The sequence below is a fragment of the Antedon bifida genome, chromosome 3, assembly GCF_963402885.1.
Source record: "Antedon bifida chromosome 3, ecAntBifi1.1, whole genome shotgun sequence".
NCBI lineage: Eukaryota > Metazoa > Echinodermata > Crinoidea > Comatulida > Antedonidae > Antedon > Antedon bifida.
Window position 1 is genome coordinate 14958459 of NC_136228.1, and position 19327 is coordinate 14977785.

Below are 19327 nucleotides of genomic sequence, written 5' to 3' on the forward strand. Positions count from 1 at the left end.
TATAGGAATTACCATTTGTGTTCGCTACACTTCAAAGAGTCGCACACATTTAAATACCTATTTATATTCTTTGGTTTACGTAGTTGAAAAGAAACTTTATTGAGGGCGAAATCAACGTTTAAGTCTAAATTAAAAAGACATCGCGGCAACATCAAAGAACTTTTAAAGGACAACTCCGGGTTGGTAAAATTATTTCTCTATGGTATGATGGATAACAATATTATATTTTTATAATTTATAATATATTTTTATCCTTTAACAATAGCTCCTGTAGTGTGTATATTTTGTTTTTAATGCACATTCATTAAAAAAATTTCCCCTAAATAATTTGTCCTTAAAAATTGAAATTTCAACTTGTGCAACTATATATCCAGTTTTATTTTTGATTTTGTGCTTCCAATGGTGTTGCTGTCCACAATAAATTGTGTTACGGTTCACAACAAATTGTGTAAAGTGGGAAATTCTGGTTGCTGTTGTTAAACATGGGAGCCTATTTCTTTCTAAGCAACTTTTTCATATAAAGTTATTTTTAACTTTTAAATTCATAATAAAAGTTAATGATCAAGAATTAAGCAACTCATTACCATGAGACATAAAACAAATTACAACACAGGAGTAAGAAAAGCATCTTTATTATTTATGTAAAAAACTTATTCTATACAATTAATATTGTATGTAAATACACTCTATTAAGAACATATAAAAATATGAAATAATTGGAAAAACAAAACGTTTTAAAAAAACAGTCTGTATGTCAAAACGCTTTAAAAAAAAGGAAATGTTTATAAAAATACATTGTTTTCATTTTACCAACAAGTTGGATTGTATATGGAAGAAATAAATGTAGTGCGTGAGGCCTCAAAAAAGAAGAGTAAAAAATAAATGTTATCATTGTCATCATAATCATTTATCAGGCCTCACAAAAATGGCAAATTTTAAATGCCAAACTGAAATTAGTGTCCTGTCTTTTGCATTACAATTTGCAAGTTAGCGGGGTCTATGGTCTGTGCATTTGCCGTACGATTTGGTTTCTGTTAGCAAACACACACCTATGAATACTAGATTATATAGGCCTATGTATAAAGCCTCTGATAAGTAATGATGTGCCAAATAAAATGAACACACTTAATTACTGAGTTATTATTTCTTATATTTAATAATAATAATAATACTAATGTTCAATTTATATAGCGCAAAATGCAGGGTGCCTCTAAGCGCTGAACAGTAAAAAAAAATGTAAAATGCACTAAGTAATTAATGTTGAAAATGCAAATTAAAAAGGTGGGATTTGAGGAGTTTGAATGTGGCGAGTGATTTGGCATTCCTGATTGAGTTGGACTACTGTCTATAGCTGTCAAGCTCAACTGCAAAGTTTACCCTTTGACCCAAATTTAACTTCTTTAGAATCATCATGACAAAGTTTGATTAATTCTTTTAACTTTTCCATAGACAAATATACAAACAAACAATACATAATAATATAGCTACTGTAGTTGAATAATGTCGTTTTTAACTGGTCAGATTTTTGCATTACTCTGACGTAACTTTACTTTATACTAAGTACATACTGAGAACACTTTACCACCAGATCAACAGCCTGGTATTCATAGCTCTGAACCACAGAGCTTGCGCTGATGGTTAGAGAGTTATTAATGTCTTTTCTCTTGTAGATGGTTGAATTACCAGTTAAGGCAGTTAACATGAACTACTCTTTTCATCGCTGTCTCCGATAATAAGAGCGTATTTTTCTAAATATATGGTAGCCATATCCAACCAAAGTTACAGCCAATACTATGCTACTGACAATTTCTGCTATTTCTTCATATTTATGTATCCAAATTGCCATGACTATGACCAAAAGCAAACAAAATGTCAGAATAATACACTCTGAAATCAAAGGAGAAATTGTTTTATGAAAAAGGTTCCCCGTTTTGTTTGAATTACAGTTTTATATTATGAATTTGTTTCATTAATATCCAGAATAAAAATTGGCTAAAATTACAACACCACAGTATACATCTATCAATTTAAAAAAAACACAAAAAATGGTTGCAATATAATAAATAAAGCCAATGGTGAAGAAAATCTATTTCTTTCAGTTGAATAGAAATAAAATTTGTTTAGATCTAGGATAACATATAAAAATTAAATAAATTACCTTTGCAAATTTCTTTTTTGGTCAGCCTAGAAATAAAGATGTACACAAAATTAGTATACAACTAATGAATGTTGTTGAATTTTGAAGTTTGATTGATTTTCTATTAAATAAATGGAGTAAACTCCATTCAACAAATAATTGCATCGAATGTGGAAGGCTAAGACATTCAAAAAGTTGCCTCTCAGATTTTGGCAACAGTAGAGAGGTTTTAGACAGCTCGCATTGATGTTGGTATTTAAACACATAATAAATTTACAAAAAGCTGACTATGCAATACTGTACTCTCAATCGTTATAATATATTTTATATATTCTTAGGTGTGAAATAATAATTAACAAATTATTGAACCGTTTAAATGCAGTAACACAACAGTTAATAATTTTAGGACCTGTTTCTGCTGTAAAAAAATGTGTGAATTAATTACCCCAAATTTCTTGGCAGCAGAAATGGCAATAACCGGTTTTAACCGGCATTTATAAATGGCAATGTTAAAATAACAGCAAAAAACCTAAACGATTGGAGGCTAGAACGCCATTGAACTGGTTATTGCTGTGAAACTTAGCTGCAATGCAAAATAATGGCTATTTTAGTATATATAGAATCTTATATGTTTGACTGCCTGATTGCATTGCATTTTGGGTAATGTTAACTGTTTTCGTCAACGACTAACCACCAATTTAAACAGTTATTTAAAAGCACAAATTTAGCAGAAATGCGGTCAGTCTAAACAAACGGTTTATTCGCCACTATGCAAAAGAAACAAGCCCTTTGGAACATATTCTCTGAATAGACTTCAGATACAAAGTATAATACATCTTCCAAGCAATGAACTGATGTCATCGTGATAAATTTATTTTCAAATTGATTTTGTTTTAAAATGATATTATTTGAACATTTAAAGTGACACTAATGGATGACCAGTCTTTTCTGAAACAAGAAAATTTGTGTCACGAGATGGACCAATGAATAATCCAACCAAAACCTAATAATTGAAAATTTGAGCGAAGCCATTCTTCCAGTCACCTTGCCTTTGACATTAAATTCAAGGTTGAAATGGTAAATTTTGTGGTGATTATATAACTTGCTTTAAGACAGTAGGGATTAAACAGACAAAAATAAAAGTTGTGTATTCATTGAATGGAGAGAATATTTTCTTTGTTGGAAGAACAACTTTACTTTTTCAATTCCGTCATTAAATATAGGTAATACTAGGACAAGTGGAGATACCACAGAAACACCATCACATGCATACAGCAGTAAGTATTTTTGTTTATTTCTATTTATTCATTTGTCCCTAAAGGATGTGCGGTTCCCTAGATAAGTGGCTGTATGTGACAGTTGCTGTGTGTGTGTATACTAGTACACCGGGGTAACCCCTATTCGTCTCGAAAGATGTACTATGTTCTTTCAGTGGTGGCGCCAGCGGGGGGGCTACGGGGGCTGTAGCCCCCTCGTCGGGGAGCCTAGCCCCCACGTCGGGGAACGCGAGTACTTTTCGTCGCGGAATATAATATAAAGTAAAAATCATTCGCGTTCACTTCGTAGCTTCAGCGACTAGAAAACCGCGAAGTTCCATTTTTGTTAAGTACGTCGGAGGGCTATTACACTTTATTATGCATGCATTATTGCCAGCGATCTAATAAACAATAGGTATGCACTTGTCTGGCGGTGTCCCTTTGTACGAATCGTTTAACATTGGGCCCGGCCCATTGCGGTTTACGCGTGATATCATGTTCCACCCAGGGACCAGAATGTGTACTGTAGTTACTTTCCAGGCGAAGTTTACTGATGTGTTACGTCGTGTACTGTGTATCGACAGCAAAAGGGTACGAATTATCTTATATATGTTCAATTTTTTAATTTACGATTACCGTGGGGTACCTGAACCTGAAATAGACGTTTTTCACTGTAGGCTCGGCCTACATTACTAAACAAAAAACATGCCATTTTCGTTTAGCCAACATCTTATAGTTAAGTTATTACATTTCCAATGTCCTGTACGTCATGAACTGCTCGTACATCGAAATTCCCCGACGGAAAATGGTCTACGCTTGTGGACGCATTCCCCTCCAAATAAAAGGTAAAAAGGGTAACTTGTTTAGGCCTCTATGTCTGAATTTTTGTTAAGTATAGGTGTAATTTTTGAAGACCTGCATCTCTAGTTTTCAAAATTGTCTTAGCTCAACCGTCCCCAATTATAGAGCTGGTCATGTATACTTACCGTACATTTTGTTTCATATTTCGATGTACAATATACAGTCAGTGCATTGAACCTAGAGCTCTATTTTTTTTTTTATATCCATGGTAGGGCTGGAGACGTACCGGTATATATCTTGTTTTATGCTTCGAAGTATAATAAGTTAAATTTCCGGGACCTAGCAACTCTATTTTTCAGAATGTTCTTAGCTCCACCCCAACCATGGTGGGCTGGACCTATAATTTCGTTTCATATTTCAATGTTTTGCAGGGACCTAGCAGCTCTATTTTTGACAATTTTCTAAGCTCTGGTTCTGTGGACTTATAATTTCGTTTCATTTATCAATATGGGCCTATATAAGTGCAATTTCCAGGTACCTAGCAGGTCTGTTTTTCACAATTTTCTTAGCAGCTCAACCCTAATGGTAGGGCTGGTCCTGGAGCCTTATATATTTTGTTTCTTTTTTTCGAAATACTATAATCCAATATCCGGGGACCTAACAACTCTAGTTGTTTAAATGTCCTTAGCTCCATCCATCTCAACCTCGGTGGGCTTGTTCTTTATAGACTTGTAATTTCGTTTTATATATCAATGTATAATTGCAATTTCCGGGGACCTAGCAGCTCTATTTTTCAAAATTTTCTTACAGATCAGACCATGGATATCTCGCGCATTTACAATTTTTGCACCCCCAGACAGCAACCTGCCTACGTCTCTGTGATTATAACGATATACCTCTTGGTCCGTGGGTAGGTTTTACGTTCGCGTATATTTTCTATGATAGGCATATTGAACTTTAAAAACTTCATTTTTAAATTTGAAAGAATGGATTTACACAGTCATCGTACCGGACCTCTTGCAATGTGTTTTTCACACAGTATTTTATTTATGTACCATACAAAATTGAAAAAATTGGCTACCCTAAATCTGATTAAAACGGCCTAAAATTACGCTATAACGTGTTGCTTCCGGGGGCTTCTCCCCTCCCCCTACCAGGGGCCCTTGGCGGCCCCCCTGGCCCCCAGCCAAGTGAAGCTCGCTTCACTCGCATAGCCCCCCCGTCGGGGAATTTAGCCCCCGCATCGGAAAGATCCTGGCGCCACCCCTGTGTTCTTTAAAGTGCACAAGAGCCAGATGTGTACACTGGACCTATATATTGTTCTACCACCAGAACCATAAAGTGAATGAGCCTCGAACCCTTGCCGTTATGGCTATGTATTACGGTTCCACTGTCTTAACCACTGGGCCACTCACTCACTTAGTACATTATATATATATATATATATATATATATATATATATTACTACATTTGTACACATTTTTAGTGAAAACAATTATACAATTTTTCCCGTGAAACAAAAAGGGGGATTTTTTTATATTCAAGGGACAACCCTAAATAGGAGTTATATGCTAGTGGATGTATCTCTATAGTTAAAACAAATCTGTAATTACATTTTAACAGTGCGAGTGTGGTAATAAGAGAGTGGTGTTAATCAAAAAAATATTTACCTGCTACGACGTTGGTCTGAACTTGAAGTAGCATGAATACCTGTAATTGCAAGCAACAGTTAAACAGTTGAGTACAGTAATTGTTTATACATTGCCTGAAAGAAGGATCTATAGCCATGCATATGGAGTCAAAGGTTATAATCTGGCTCAATTTAGGTTTAATCTATTTCACTAATGTACATTAAGTTAACACATGTTAGTAGCACAGGGCACAATCTAGCTTATACTACAATGTTATTAAGACATGGAATTCATTACCCTAGGATATCAAACCAATCACAAACACATACACATTTAAAACCAAATTGAAAGTTCACCTTTGTACCAACGATATTTGATGTATTTGTGTATATTGTTAATATTATAAGTATGTTATTGTTTTCTTGAGCTTGCAATTTATTATCAATGTTTATCAATTGTTATATTTTGTAGATTCTAATTGTTAGGGTCCCAAATGGAAATAAGTTTTATATTATTTAAAACTTTTTTTCCTGCTTCAATTATTTTCATTTTTACTGTCAAATAAATAAATGAAAAGAATGAAATACATGATGCAACATACCTTCTGGACTGGGCAGTAAATTAATGATCACTGAATTACCTTGAAGAAAATGTATCATGGATTAAAACACAAATATTTCAAGACGTAACAGTTACATAGGATATAAATGTAAACACTACATAGCCAGCAGTCAAACACTGATAAACAAGAAAACAATAATATATTGCTACTAACGTCATTTTGAAAGTTAATTATCTAGTTTTGCCATCTACTTTTGAACAGTTAAAAATGAAAAAAGTTGCTAAAAATGCTTTTTACCTATATATACCTATATATACAGTGTGTTAAAGAATATTTTTAGAAATTCAATATTCAATAAAATTCAATATATTTCTTTCTAAATTGTCCACGGCGCAAAACATCTAAATTTTAATAATACCAGTTTTTTTAATGTTGTTACCTTGCAGAGTGGCTTCTGCTGAATCTGCACCTGCACCTGAAGCTGTATCTGTACCAGAAGGCACACCTGTGTTAGATTAAAGTTGCTGGTTAAATCATAAGAAACATGATTTCCAGTCAGTTTCATCATCATGTATCATTTATCACTTGCTTATATTTAAATTTAGATGGGGGCTAAACAGGCTTTAGCCCCCACCCCCACTGAAATTTAACAGCCATGTTACCTGACCAATCGTTTATCATTTAGGCCCAGGCCTAGATTAGTGAAGTTGCAAAAAATATTATTTTAATAAATGGTCACGTGAATAATGAACATTGTGTGATCAACATGGAGTAGCGCTCTTAACTTTTGAATACAACGAAACTTTTCAATTACGTATTCAGCACACAGCCATGTGGCTTCCGTTTGGATCGCGAGGCGAGAGATATAAATATACTGAACAATGAAAAAGCAGTCAATGATTATAAGCAGTTTCTTTCAACCACAGTCATAAGTATATGCAGTTTTGATATATAATTGCTATAAAAAAATTATTTATTATTTATAGCTGCATTCACTGAAGCTGTTGTTTTTGTGTGTGAGATTCTGATGGTCATCAATAAAAAAACAATCCCTAAATCAGTCTTGAAAACGTCAGATAGATAGCCCCAGCCAATAATGTAATTATTATTGAATTATTGTTGAAATCATAATCATTGTTTTAAGATTATAAATAAATGAAACACTATAATAATTTTATATTTACTGTATATATAATTAATATATTAATTAAAAAACTACAGTAAAACTACTCGCACTCATTACATTATCTTAATTATCAATATCATGTTTTTGTGTTAAAATAATTTTAGAGAAAGTAAAAGAAAAATGATCAAAATGAGATGTCTATTTTCAACAAGATATGCTCTTCCTTTATTTTATAGGCATATATTTAAACATGCTACATACAGCATGGCCATATATTATGCAATTGGTTATAACACAAAATCCTTTTCTGTCTTAATTGACTTACTTCATTATAATAATAGACATAACATACCTTGGTTTGAACTTGATGTTCCAGCAACATCTGTATTTACTGAAAAATATAATAATACATTCAATAGATGATATACAAATTCGTATCACAAGTTCAAACACAGTCATGAATGCAAGTTTATTTTATAAACAAGTTAGTTAGGGCTAATTCCAAATGATGCTTTAACACACTTTCAGTTATAAACAATATAAACAATTTGAGAATTTTTTTAATTCATGTCATGTATAAATATTCTACTCTGCGTCCAAATTTGGAGCACTGCCTCTTTAAATGGCCTGGCTTCATGGCCAAGTATTCGTCAATGATTTACGATAGATACATTGAATAAGAGTAGGTGTGTTATAAAACAAATATGAATGTTTTGTATTTCGGCTCTGCCTCATTAAAAATAGAGCAGTCAATCTTTCAAATTTTGAAATATTCTCACCATCCAACTCATAAACATTCATTATGTGTATATTATTGTACATTTGAACCTTAAGTTATTATAATCTTGTTTAGCAGTTTCTGACTGACTGTCTAATTGTTTCACACTGTTTACCATAGTTAATTGTCTCTTTTGTTACTCACCTCCAAATAGCCGCTTGTAACGTTTAACATCCATCGTAACAGACCTGCCAGTTTTAGTGCATGTCAACTTCTCATACTGGAAATCTTCAAGATTTTGAATGTGCTTCTTTTTTGATTTTTTACTACATTCACAAAGTATGCATCTCTCAAATTGAATCCCTCTTCTACCACCATCTTTAGTAGGTTCAAATGACTTCTGGATCGTTAACAAAACCTAAAGATACAAATTGAATGTTGATTACCAACATAAAGCCAAGTGACACTTTAAGACACAGTATATTGTTTAAAGGTTTGCATGGTGAAATCAATATGTTGATATAAAGTTTGTGGTAAATATAGTTTGTTTGATAAAGAACTGTTGAGTTTTTTGACATTTCGATTTTTTGATACCTCACGATTGAGGACTTTTCAATCCTGAGGATGATCAAATATACTGATTGAAATGTCAAATGACTTTTGGATTGTAAAAAAAACCTAAAAATATACATTGGATATTGATTTTCAAAAACATAAAGCCAACTACAATAACACACAGAAACTTGTTAAGGTTTTGAGTCCGCTGCACTGCACATATACTTACTCACATTTACAATATTATAGGTCCAAATCTCACATTCCTGGGCCTTTTAATTTATGTGTGAAAAAGATGAAAATGGGAAGTAGAGATTTGCGACATCTAAGCATCAACTGCCTTTTTTCTGTTATGTATTGAAAATACAAATTTACAGAATTATAATGTAAAATACAATGAAATTGATTATTAAACCTCTATTTTGATTGCTCAAAAAATAAATAAAAACCATAAATATCATTTAGTGCTCTGTTTTACCTGATCATAACATACCTCTTTACATGCTTCAGATGAAGGTTCCTTGGTACTTGTTTCCTTAAGAGTAGGTGTTCTTTTAATAGTCACCTGGAGGAAAAAAATGTTTTGATAATTAAATTTGAATTCCAACAAAAATAAATAAAATACAGAAAGTCAGTGTTACAAACTAAAATAAATTATATTTGCAGCTGTTTATGTTTATAACATTGCTTTGTGTTTGATTAATCAACTTCTATCAATTCAAAGTAAGTTGGTAATATTTATTGAAAATTCACAAGAGATTGTAGTACCTTTAACAAAAACTTTCGCTCATCTTCATTAGTGACAACTTTGACAAGAGACAAAGTCACAACATGATATTGGTCGAAGTAAAGTTCAGCATAATTACATGAGAGTATTGGATCAACTCCTTTCTTTTGAAATTTATTGAGGAAATCAATGATCATATATGGAAACAATACATCTGGCAGATATCCCTCAAAGTCGTAATAGATACTGATAGCTGGAAATTTATCAGGCACTGCACTCACTTTATCACTTGCTGTCTTGAAAGCAAGGCGTAGTGGCACATAAAATGATCTCTCTACAACTGAACCCTGAAAATGAGGATTCGTAAACAATCCAATTAGATTCTTTTAAGCAAACGGAATTTACTTACTTTGCATTGTTTTTAAGTTTCATTATATTATGTATTTAATTTTCTTTAATTTATTATTAGACATTTTGTTTAGTTTAACTGAAAGCCTTTTTAAGTTACAATGCCCAATTATAAATTCCTAATCTTATGCAAAACATGTTAGAAAAGATAACTTAACAAAACCTACTGTAGATGTATTTGCCCTATCTTGGCTGCTGGTTGTCTTTCTCTCACAAATGAAACCTAATTGAATCATCAGTGCTACAAGAAACTTAAAATTCTTTCTTTTGTCAACTTTACTATCTCTCCATAATTTTCGCAACAACTTTTCTTCCAGTATGCCTTTGTCAAGCTTATCAAAAGATTCATTAAACATACCGAACTAAAAAAAAATTGATATTTTGTGATTTTATTACAGAGTGGCAGGAGGGAATCAAGACGGAGGCAGGAAGGATGTTGGAAATAGTCAACAAATATAGTAAACTTTTATAATATGAATAAATGTAAATGTATAATGCAGTATTATCGTTGTGAAATTACAGTAGTCTGTTGCTGTGCTTTTTACTTTTTCAATTATAATACAATGAAAGTAACATAATTAAAACTTTATTTTCTTTAAAATTTAAAACAAAATTACAGTCACTTGCAAATGATGCCTTCCAGCATACTTATATATAGAACATCTTAAGCAAGAAATTTAACACAGAACAGGAGTAACTATGTTACTGCAACACGTTTTCAAATGCAAGACATCATGAGTCTACTTACATGTTTTTTTGAGGGAACCACAGTTACAAATGTAGTAACAATTTCAACCAGTCTCATTGGATCTAACACTGCTTTATTGCTTAGTAATTCGTTATCAGGCATGTAAACAATTTCACCATGATCGTGCAAGTATATAAGCAGAACTGATTTGGTTTTTTTGTCAATACCATTATTACTTGCCAGCATTTTGAGCTTTAAAAATTAGTGGTGATCAGATTAAAAAATGTAGGTATATATTTAAATAGCAACATTATTTTTGTCTTCAACAGCATAAATTGTTTGAGTAAATAACACTTTTTGGTAATCCAGTGTAGTGAATATAAATAAATGTTACAAAAATAAACAAAAGGGTTCACTAAGAAGTTTGATACAATATATGTTAACTTTAAGCATAAACAAATAAAGTTTGACATATTATATCAAAGGATTGGCTCACTTTTTTTGCAGTTTTATATTATTAGGTGACAAAATAGATTTATATAAAGCACACATTATGGATATTATTTTTATTATACACCGGCAATGAGAAGTGTTCATGCAAGAATTGTTTCCGACACGTATCCATTCACTGTCTTGACAGGAATCTAGTATACTCCTCTTTGCAGTATGATAAAATAGTAGAGAAATGATGTTGATTGAATGTACAATGTCTGAATTGACTAAAAAATAACACACTCTTGCATAGCAAGACATGGACACAAAAACAGCAATCATTCTCACAGGGGTACCCACATGTTCTGGCTGACAATACATATTGCCAGCATCACCCTTTCAAATAAGAAACCATACCGGCATTGTTTTGAGTATACAGTATTACATACTAACTTCGTTTAGGGAGGATAACCAATAATTTTTAGTATTTAGGTAAATGCTAAAATTCATATTAATTGATGTAATAATAAATAATTATACAAAGTATACTTTTTCTTTATTTTTGTGAATGTTTTAAAAACAATGTTATTTGATAGTGGCACGAAAAAAAAAACTAAGCAATTATCAGCAATTTTTTCACTTATTAGGTCAGTATTTAGTAACAATTTAGAAATAAAACATATATAAAAGATGAAAATATGATCTTGAATATTGTTATTTAAATGGTTTGACAAATTCCAGTATAAAGATCATTTTTAAAATTATATTTAGATTTTCTTTTTAATAGATACTTGATAAATATTTGTGACTTTCTGACTGAAAGTGTTTATTCTATACAATATTATTTTCAAAAATGTTCTGAAGAATGATAAAAAATAACATTTACCTCTTCTAAAGAACACAAAGAAAAGGAGGGCTGTTTTTCTCTCCTTAGATCATCTAGTCCACATCGAAAACGCATCCACTTTAAAGGAATTTCCTTTTCTAAAGCTTTCATAAGGTCATCAATAACTTGTTTGAGGTCACTAAAGCTCTTATCTGTAGTTGGTTGGTTGTTTTCAATGGCAAAATATTGGTACACATGTTTTCCATATGGTTTTGTTTTAAGCACATCTTGAATCTTTTTAAACATCTTTTCTGCCTGTTTGTAAATAAAGATTTACATCTATATATGAATGTGTCAATTCTGTAATTTATTTTAAGTAAGATTTAAAAAACTTTTTATGTGATGGCTAAGTAATAAATATGTACTCTAATTTTTGTTAAATTTACTTTTAGAGCAGCGATGTATCTTTGGTTGGTGCTATCTTTAATAATGTAGAAAAAAAAAAGAAGCATTAACCTCAACATTTTGCTGTTCTTCAGTCTCACCAAGCTTACCCTTATGTGTTCCCACAATAAGGATAGTTGGTTTGTGAACTTCATTCTCTTCATCTTCTTCCACAATACGACTATGAGAATAAACTGACAGGATGTAAGATAATATGAACTGGAGATTGGTCCAATGATGTTTACACATTTCCTGTAAAAGAACACTTAACCTCAGTTAAACTTGAAATGGTTAGTTTTTGAAAGCATTCATTACTACATCTTATTTGGAAGGTATTAAATAAAATCTTTTATAAGAGTCAAACTGTTCTTAATGCATAAAATGCATGTTCTTATAAATTAGAAGACTTGTTCAATCACAATGCCTTACTGCTGCCATGTTCTAGAAATACCTACTCCAGTTGAATCAATGAAAGTAGCAAGATCATCCAAGGGTTTACTAAGATCAAACACAACAATGTATAGTGCTTGTAGTGTCATGAACATCTGCAAAAATATTCAAATATTGACTGATTAATATTGTTTAAGGCCTTCTGACAACATATGAACAAATATTATTTTAAATTGTATGTGGACCTTAATATATAATAAAGACTTTCATATACAAATTCTTTGATAATAACGTGGCGAAAAGTTACTGAAAATGTTTAATATTATATAGGTAATTATTATTATACAAATAATGAATATTTTATATTCATGCAATGAAACAACAAAATTCATTAGTGAAAGATGAAATCTTTTACCATTATTTTCCCATACATTGCACTTATAAACATTCATTATTTGTATATTATAACGACCCTAAGTAGATTCTTTTTATTTGATTGGGGAATTATGGGTCACATGATATAAATAAATGTTCTATTGCTCTCCTAATGATGTCATCAAGAGTACAATGTCATTATATGTGTGTGAGTACTGCAATTTTGTTTTGCGCATATTTTACACAGTGAACAACCACACACTCGTCAAGAGGCTATTGTTGACTGATCACATTTCATTAACCTGTAGTGTGTGCTGTATGTGTCTAATTGTTTTACTCACTGTCTAAAATTAAGAGTTCTGCTTTTTCAATGGCCTAGCCTCTTGTTAAAAGTAGGTGTGTTATACTTTTAACAAGAGGCTAGGCCAAGGCCTAAACTATTCAAGAAGACAGCAATGGACGTGGAGTAGAGCAACTATAGACGGCGTGACAAGATTGATTTTTTAACACGCAGTCTATTCTTGCGACCCATGTTTCGGTTGCTCACTGTGTAACATAAGAATATGCAATCTGACTTAAAAGTTTAATAGTACATGTCTATTGAATATCATGTGACCCACAATCCTCCAATCAAATGACAAGAATCTAATATTAAATTTTTACTTACTTACGGAGTCGAGGCTAGGCTATGCTTATTAGCCCCTCTTGATAATTACATCAACTCTTGAATATGGCGCAAATTTTTATATATATATTACTATGCAGTACAGTACAGTACAGTGGGAAAAAGGCAAACTATACCTTGGCCATACAATCATGTTAGTCTATACAGAAACCTACTTACCCGATGTAGACCGTGGTATATTAATTGTCCCCCATGGTCCCAGATGTTGAATGTTTTTTCCAACGTCTCCTTATTTTCCTCAACTTTCTTGATTACATCTTTATCTAATTGTTGATCTGTATCAAATGGAACAGCTTGAGTAGCTGCATCAGCACCTGTAGTGGAAACAAGTTTTTTGGTCATTCCACAAACGGCGTAAACAAGCATCATTATTTCAAACATTTTAATTCATCATAGTTAATCAGTCAGTTAAAAAGTTACTATGAGTATAGTTGTCTTCATTATCATCATAATGAGCTTTCGCACCGGGACGGAAAGCGAAGGGGGATGGTAGATATGAAAGGATACGGTAATATATACAAAATATTAATCTGCATATTTGTATAAGCCCAATATATATTTATGTATATTATATAGTAGGTGTAGACTGCAAATTCACTTTGATTCTTCTAGATTCATAAAAAAATAAATAAGCATCTTTGTAAGCCCCTTTTAAGGTTTTAATTAGGTGTTTTTTTTAAAACTTTGCTAATTAAGAAACATGTCCACCAAGCCTGCGTGTACAGCGTATGTGGACTATGTCTAGGAGTGGGATGGCCGCCGCCGTGTTTTCTCCAAATTACCATCACCATAGATAGGTTGCCTCTAAGTTATAAATCTAATTAACATAATTTTATACTTGTTTAGTTACATTGATTTTGAAAATCTAATTAATAATTATTTCAAATAACTATGAACTTAATATGACAGAAATTCATATTTGCAACACTTATTTATTAGTGTTTTCACTAAGGGAAAGTTACATACTATCATTTTTGTAATCATTGTTGTCATCATTTTTGTCATCCTTGTTTTCATCATTATTGTAGTCATCATCATCTGTAGGTCGTTTCATGTCAATCTGACACATAAAATAAAAAACAATAAATGGATATACAAAAGAAATACAATGTTGCTTATCCAAAGTCTAAAATCAGAAAGGGAGAAACAATTAATATGAAAAGCAAAAACAAAACCAAATTATTATTTAGAATAAATTGGATTATAAAAGGATTGAAAGAAAGCCTCCTGTAAGTGACTGGTTTGCAATAATAGAAAAGTATAGGTACTAATAATTTATTGATTTTATGTTTTGATTACACTATTATTATTATTATTGACATACTCTTAACTTGTCAGTGACCATTTTTGTATACTGTTTTGAAGGATTACCTGTAGAAAAAAGACAATGTGTACATATTATTTCAGTACATACATTGATATGTGACTTTGAATATTTTACTACTGTGAAAGTCATTGATTAATGTAAAATTACAATTGTAATTTTACATTAATCAATGACTTTCACAGTATCAAACAATGTAACATAGCTTGCGTGCTAAGAGATCATAGAGTAACAATTGTAAAGTGTAATGTGAAAATATGACTGTTGACACCATGTTACAGTTGTATGCATTTATTGAATTCCATTCTACATCTATACCTTTAATTCAATTTCATTGTGGGCTTGTTGTTGTCTATGATGATGAGGTTAATGATAATAATGTTACACAATAATAATTAATAATGCTCTTTTGTATAGCGCTTAACCAAAATAAATTTCCTCTAAAGCGCTACGACCACAAGGCTCGAAACAAGGTGGAAATTACGTCATTTCATATGCTATGTGAAAGAGATGGGTTTTCAGCAACTGTTTGGAGATGTCAATAGAATTGGCATTCTTGATTGATTGTGGAAGAGTATTCCATATATATATATTGGGAAGAGTAACAAAATTTATTCATGTTTACCACTATCAGTTTTAGCCTCAGTCCATGTTGTACTTGCTGTTCTTATCACGTCTATGCCATCTGTAATGTCATGATCTTTCTCAAATCTGAAATAAGTAAGCATAATTATTTATTGTAAAATGTAATTTCCTCCTTTACTATTAGTAATGAATTATACATTTAGGAAGTTATATAAGTTATTTAACAACAAGTACAAAATAACAATTTGATGGTGTTATGATTAATGTAGTAACCGATTTATGTATTAATAAACGTTTTTACTCAACTATTGTTAGATCTATTACTGCAATATTTAGAAAAGTAGTAGTTTATCAAAAACAAATCAATAAAAGTTGGCTGGTTTGTAATTCTTAGTTGACAACACAAATATTTTGTAATGTTCATTTCACTGTCCTAAACTAGTACTTACTCTTCTCCAAGACAGGCATTGATGAGGCATGTTTTACCCACTCCTTCCTGTCCAATCACTTTAAGCATTCCAAGATTGACTTTGACGGATCCTCCATTCAAGGCTTCTTTGTATGCTTTCTGAAAATCTAATTCACGAGCAGCAATATCAGTTGGAATATCTGAAAATTGAATAAGATTTTAGAATGTTTGGTATAAATAAAGCAAAATCTACAATCAAACATGCATTGTCATTGCATTCATCATTTCAGTATTTTGGATATTTCTATTGTTTATTAGAAAATATAAATTTTTGCAACATTAATAACTAGAGGCACTCTGAGTGGGGCATAGATCATTGTGTCCAAGTATGGTGAGATTCAGATAAAAACTGTGTGACTGTTCAGTTCACAAACACACAAACAGGGGTGAAAACATAACTCCAGTAATAATCTTGCTTGTTGAGCGGTAAGACTCTAAGAGCATCCTGAAATAAGCCTTTTTTTAAAAAAAGTGGTGCTACAGGACTTTTTTGTAATGTTATATAGAAGCCCGGCTCTCCAAGAAATATTAGGATTGTTTGTTTGGTTTATGAGCACATCTATATGGTCCCCTCATAAGAAGTTAATTGATAGAATACTAAATAATTACGATACTGTACGTGTCCACAGTTTAGTTTGTGTGTATGGAATTATTTTTATTGGAAAAAAATATACACGTCACTAAAACATGAACAAAATTAAAAAACTGATACAAAAAAAACCAAAGCTACTTCGGAATTACAGTAAGGGAAAAATCTGTAGTAATATAAGATGTTCCTGGGTGGCCTTGGTTCAGTTTATTTTAATAATTGTAAAGGTGAGGGGAATCCCCTCAAAATATGTTCCTCCTCCAATTATTGTCCGCTAAACTACTATTCTCCTAAATACTAATGTTTAGTTTAGTTTGTGTGTATGGAATTATTTTTATTGGAAAAAAATATACACGTCACTAAAACATCAACAAAATTAAAAAACTGATACAAAAAAAACCAAAGCTACTTCGGAATTACAGTAAGGGAAAAATCTGTAGTAATATAAGATGTTCCTGGGTGGCCTTGGTTCAGTTTATTTTAATAATTGTAAAGGTGAGGGGAATCCCCTCAAAATATGTTCCTCCTCCAATTATTGTCCGCTAAACTACTATTCTCCTAAATACTAATGTTTGAAAACATTGTCCACAATATATGGTTTGATCGTAATAATAGATAGCCTAGGCCTAGCAGACTTTTAAAGTTATCAATAATATGACTCATCAAAAAGTTTCTAGAAATATGCTTAAATAACTGATTTATCATTATTAAGTCAGGTGCACAACTAAGGATCTTTTTGCCTATACCTATGCCATTTTACAGATCAATGACAAACAAAATATTGGTATAAAGATCTGATAAAAAAAAGGGGGGGGGGGAAGGAAAGTCAATATTGTTTAAAGAAAAAGATCCTTAACAATCACAACAGGTGATCCACCAACTGTGGATCATCTTAAAAAAAGGATGAGAAAAAAAAAGAAACATTGAGAATAACTTGATTCATCTTTCTTTTGTTACTTACTTTTATCTGGTTGATTTTTAGAACCCAATGCTTCTTCATCCTTACTAATTTCTATGGAAAAAAGTTATATTTGTTATAATATCCACACTTTTGATTATTATTATACATCATTTGGGTTACAATCAAATCGAGTTAATTAAAAAGTATTTATAAATGATAATGGTATTATGTTTGAATGGATATATTTATATTGTTTTAAGAGTGCCTCTTCAAGTCAGCTGTACTGTAGTAGTACAGCTGTTAGAGCTACCTTTGTTGAAAAAAAAAAGTTGAAAAAAAAAATATATAATTTAATTAACAAATTAAATCTTAATAAATATATTTACAGAATTTACAAGAGTGTTAATGACTGGTTTAAATATTTCATAATAATATGATATAGATTGTTTGCACATATGATATCACATATTAATTTTATTTTCACACTAAGATGGTGGCTCACTAAAGTATTATGGAAAAAGTGTGACATCAGTACAAACGATCTATAAAATAAAATCATGACATGTGTTTTCTATAAATACCCTGTGGTTCATTCGTGGGATGTAAAATTTGAAGAAGATTGTCAAATACATCTGGATATTCTTCAGTCTCTAATCTCATTACTACATCCCAAATGTTGGTGTATTCATATCTCTCAAAGTCATTGTGAAGAATAACCCTCTTTAACTCATCTAGACCAACATTTCGTAAAGTTTTAAACATCTGTTTACGCTGTGGTGATATCCATTCTTGATCACTATTTTCAACATTATTATCTCTAATATACTGAAGTACAAGATCTTCAGCTTTCTTTAATCCAGATAATGTGGCAATTTCTAATAATATATTAACATTATTAGGTCCAATATAACCATTGTCTCGTAGGTCATAGAATAGTTCGAGAGCATGCACTTCTGGTTTACAAAGGTTATCAATAGGTAACATGCCAAATAGACAGAATTTTATCCAACGTATTCTGTTGCCATCAAACTGTTGACGTAAATCACGTATGAATCTATGAAATTCATCATAATCTTCCTCCATTTAAAAACTTCCCGTTTTCTGCAAAAGCAATTATCAAGACTGAACTATATTATTTCGGCTTTAACAAATTACACATTATCCTTATCATATTTATATTTTGTTAGTTTTAATATAATTTTGTCAAATTTAAAAGCAATGATAATAATAATATAATTTGTAACTCATTGCAACAAATTATAGGATATTTTTTAAATATCTAAGATTTTTCGAAAAATTATATTACAAAACTAGGTATTTCATTAAAATAGATTTTTCATAAAAAATAATAGACTTAAACACTATTTGATGAAATGTAAATGAACCTACTGTACATTTAGACTATATTTACAATTAGTTAGGGAATTTTAGGTCAAAAAAATGCCAATCTGTGAAATAATTATTAACAAAGGTTTTTCAGTGGATTCATGTTCTAATGCATCCCAAGTCATCCCAAAAAATTCCTCCATGAATTTTGACCTGGGGAAAGGGGGTCATTTTGAGGTCAAAGGTCATTTGGTGTCAAATTAGAGATACGCCTGTTATTGTTTTAATAACGTTGTGAATTTTGAATGTACCTCATTTTATTTAGTATCAAATGATAGCTTACTAAATTATCTTTATTTTGATATATAGTT

The 19327-nt window shown here is 31.3% G+C and overlaps 1 protein-coding gene across 1 annotated transcript; it reads right to left on the minus strand.

The window, feature by feature from the left end:
• Window positions 1-622: 622 nt before the first annotated feature.
• LOC144837131 (uncharacterized) lies at window positions 623-18713 on the minus strand. The gene is made up of 21 exons (XM_078692140.1): window positions 18212-18713; window positions 17691-17741; window positions 16121-16280; window positions 15712-15797; window positions 15087-15133; window positions 14729-14822; window positions 13922-14076; window positions 12768-12857; window positions 12385-12564; window positions 11929-12183; window positions 10671-10862; window positions 10090-10284; window positions 9556-9861; window positions 9281-9352; window positions 8437-8650; window positions 7867-7905; window positions 6828-6893; window positions 6428-6466; window positions 5866-5905; window positions 2159-2184; window positions 623-1887 (listed from the first exon to the last, which is right to left on the minus strand). The coding sequence occupies exons 1-21, from the start codon at window positions 18711-18713 to the stop codon at window positions 1715-1717; spliced, it is 2982 nt and encodes a 993-aa protein (XP_078548266.1). The 3' UTR covers window positions 623-1714.
• Window positions 18714-19327: the final 614 nt, after the last annotated feature.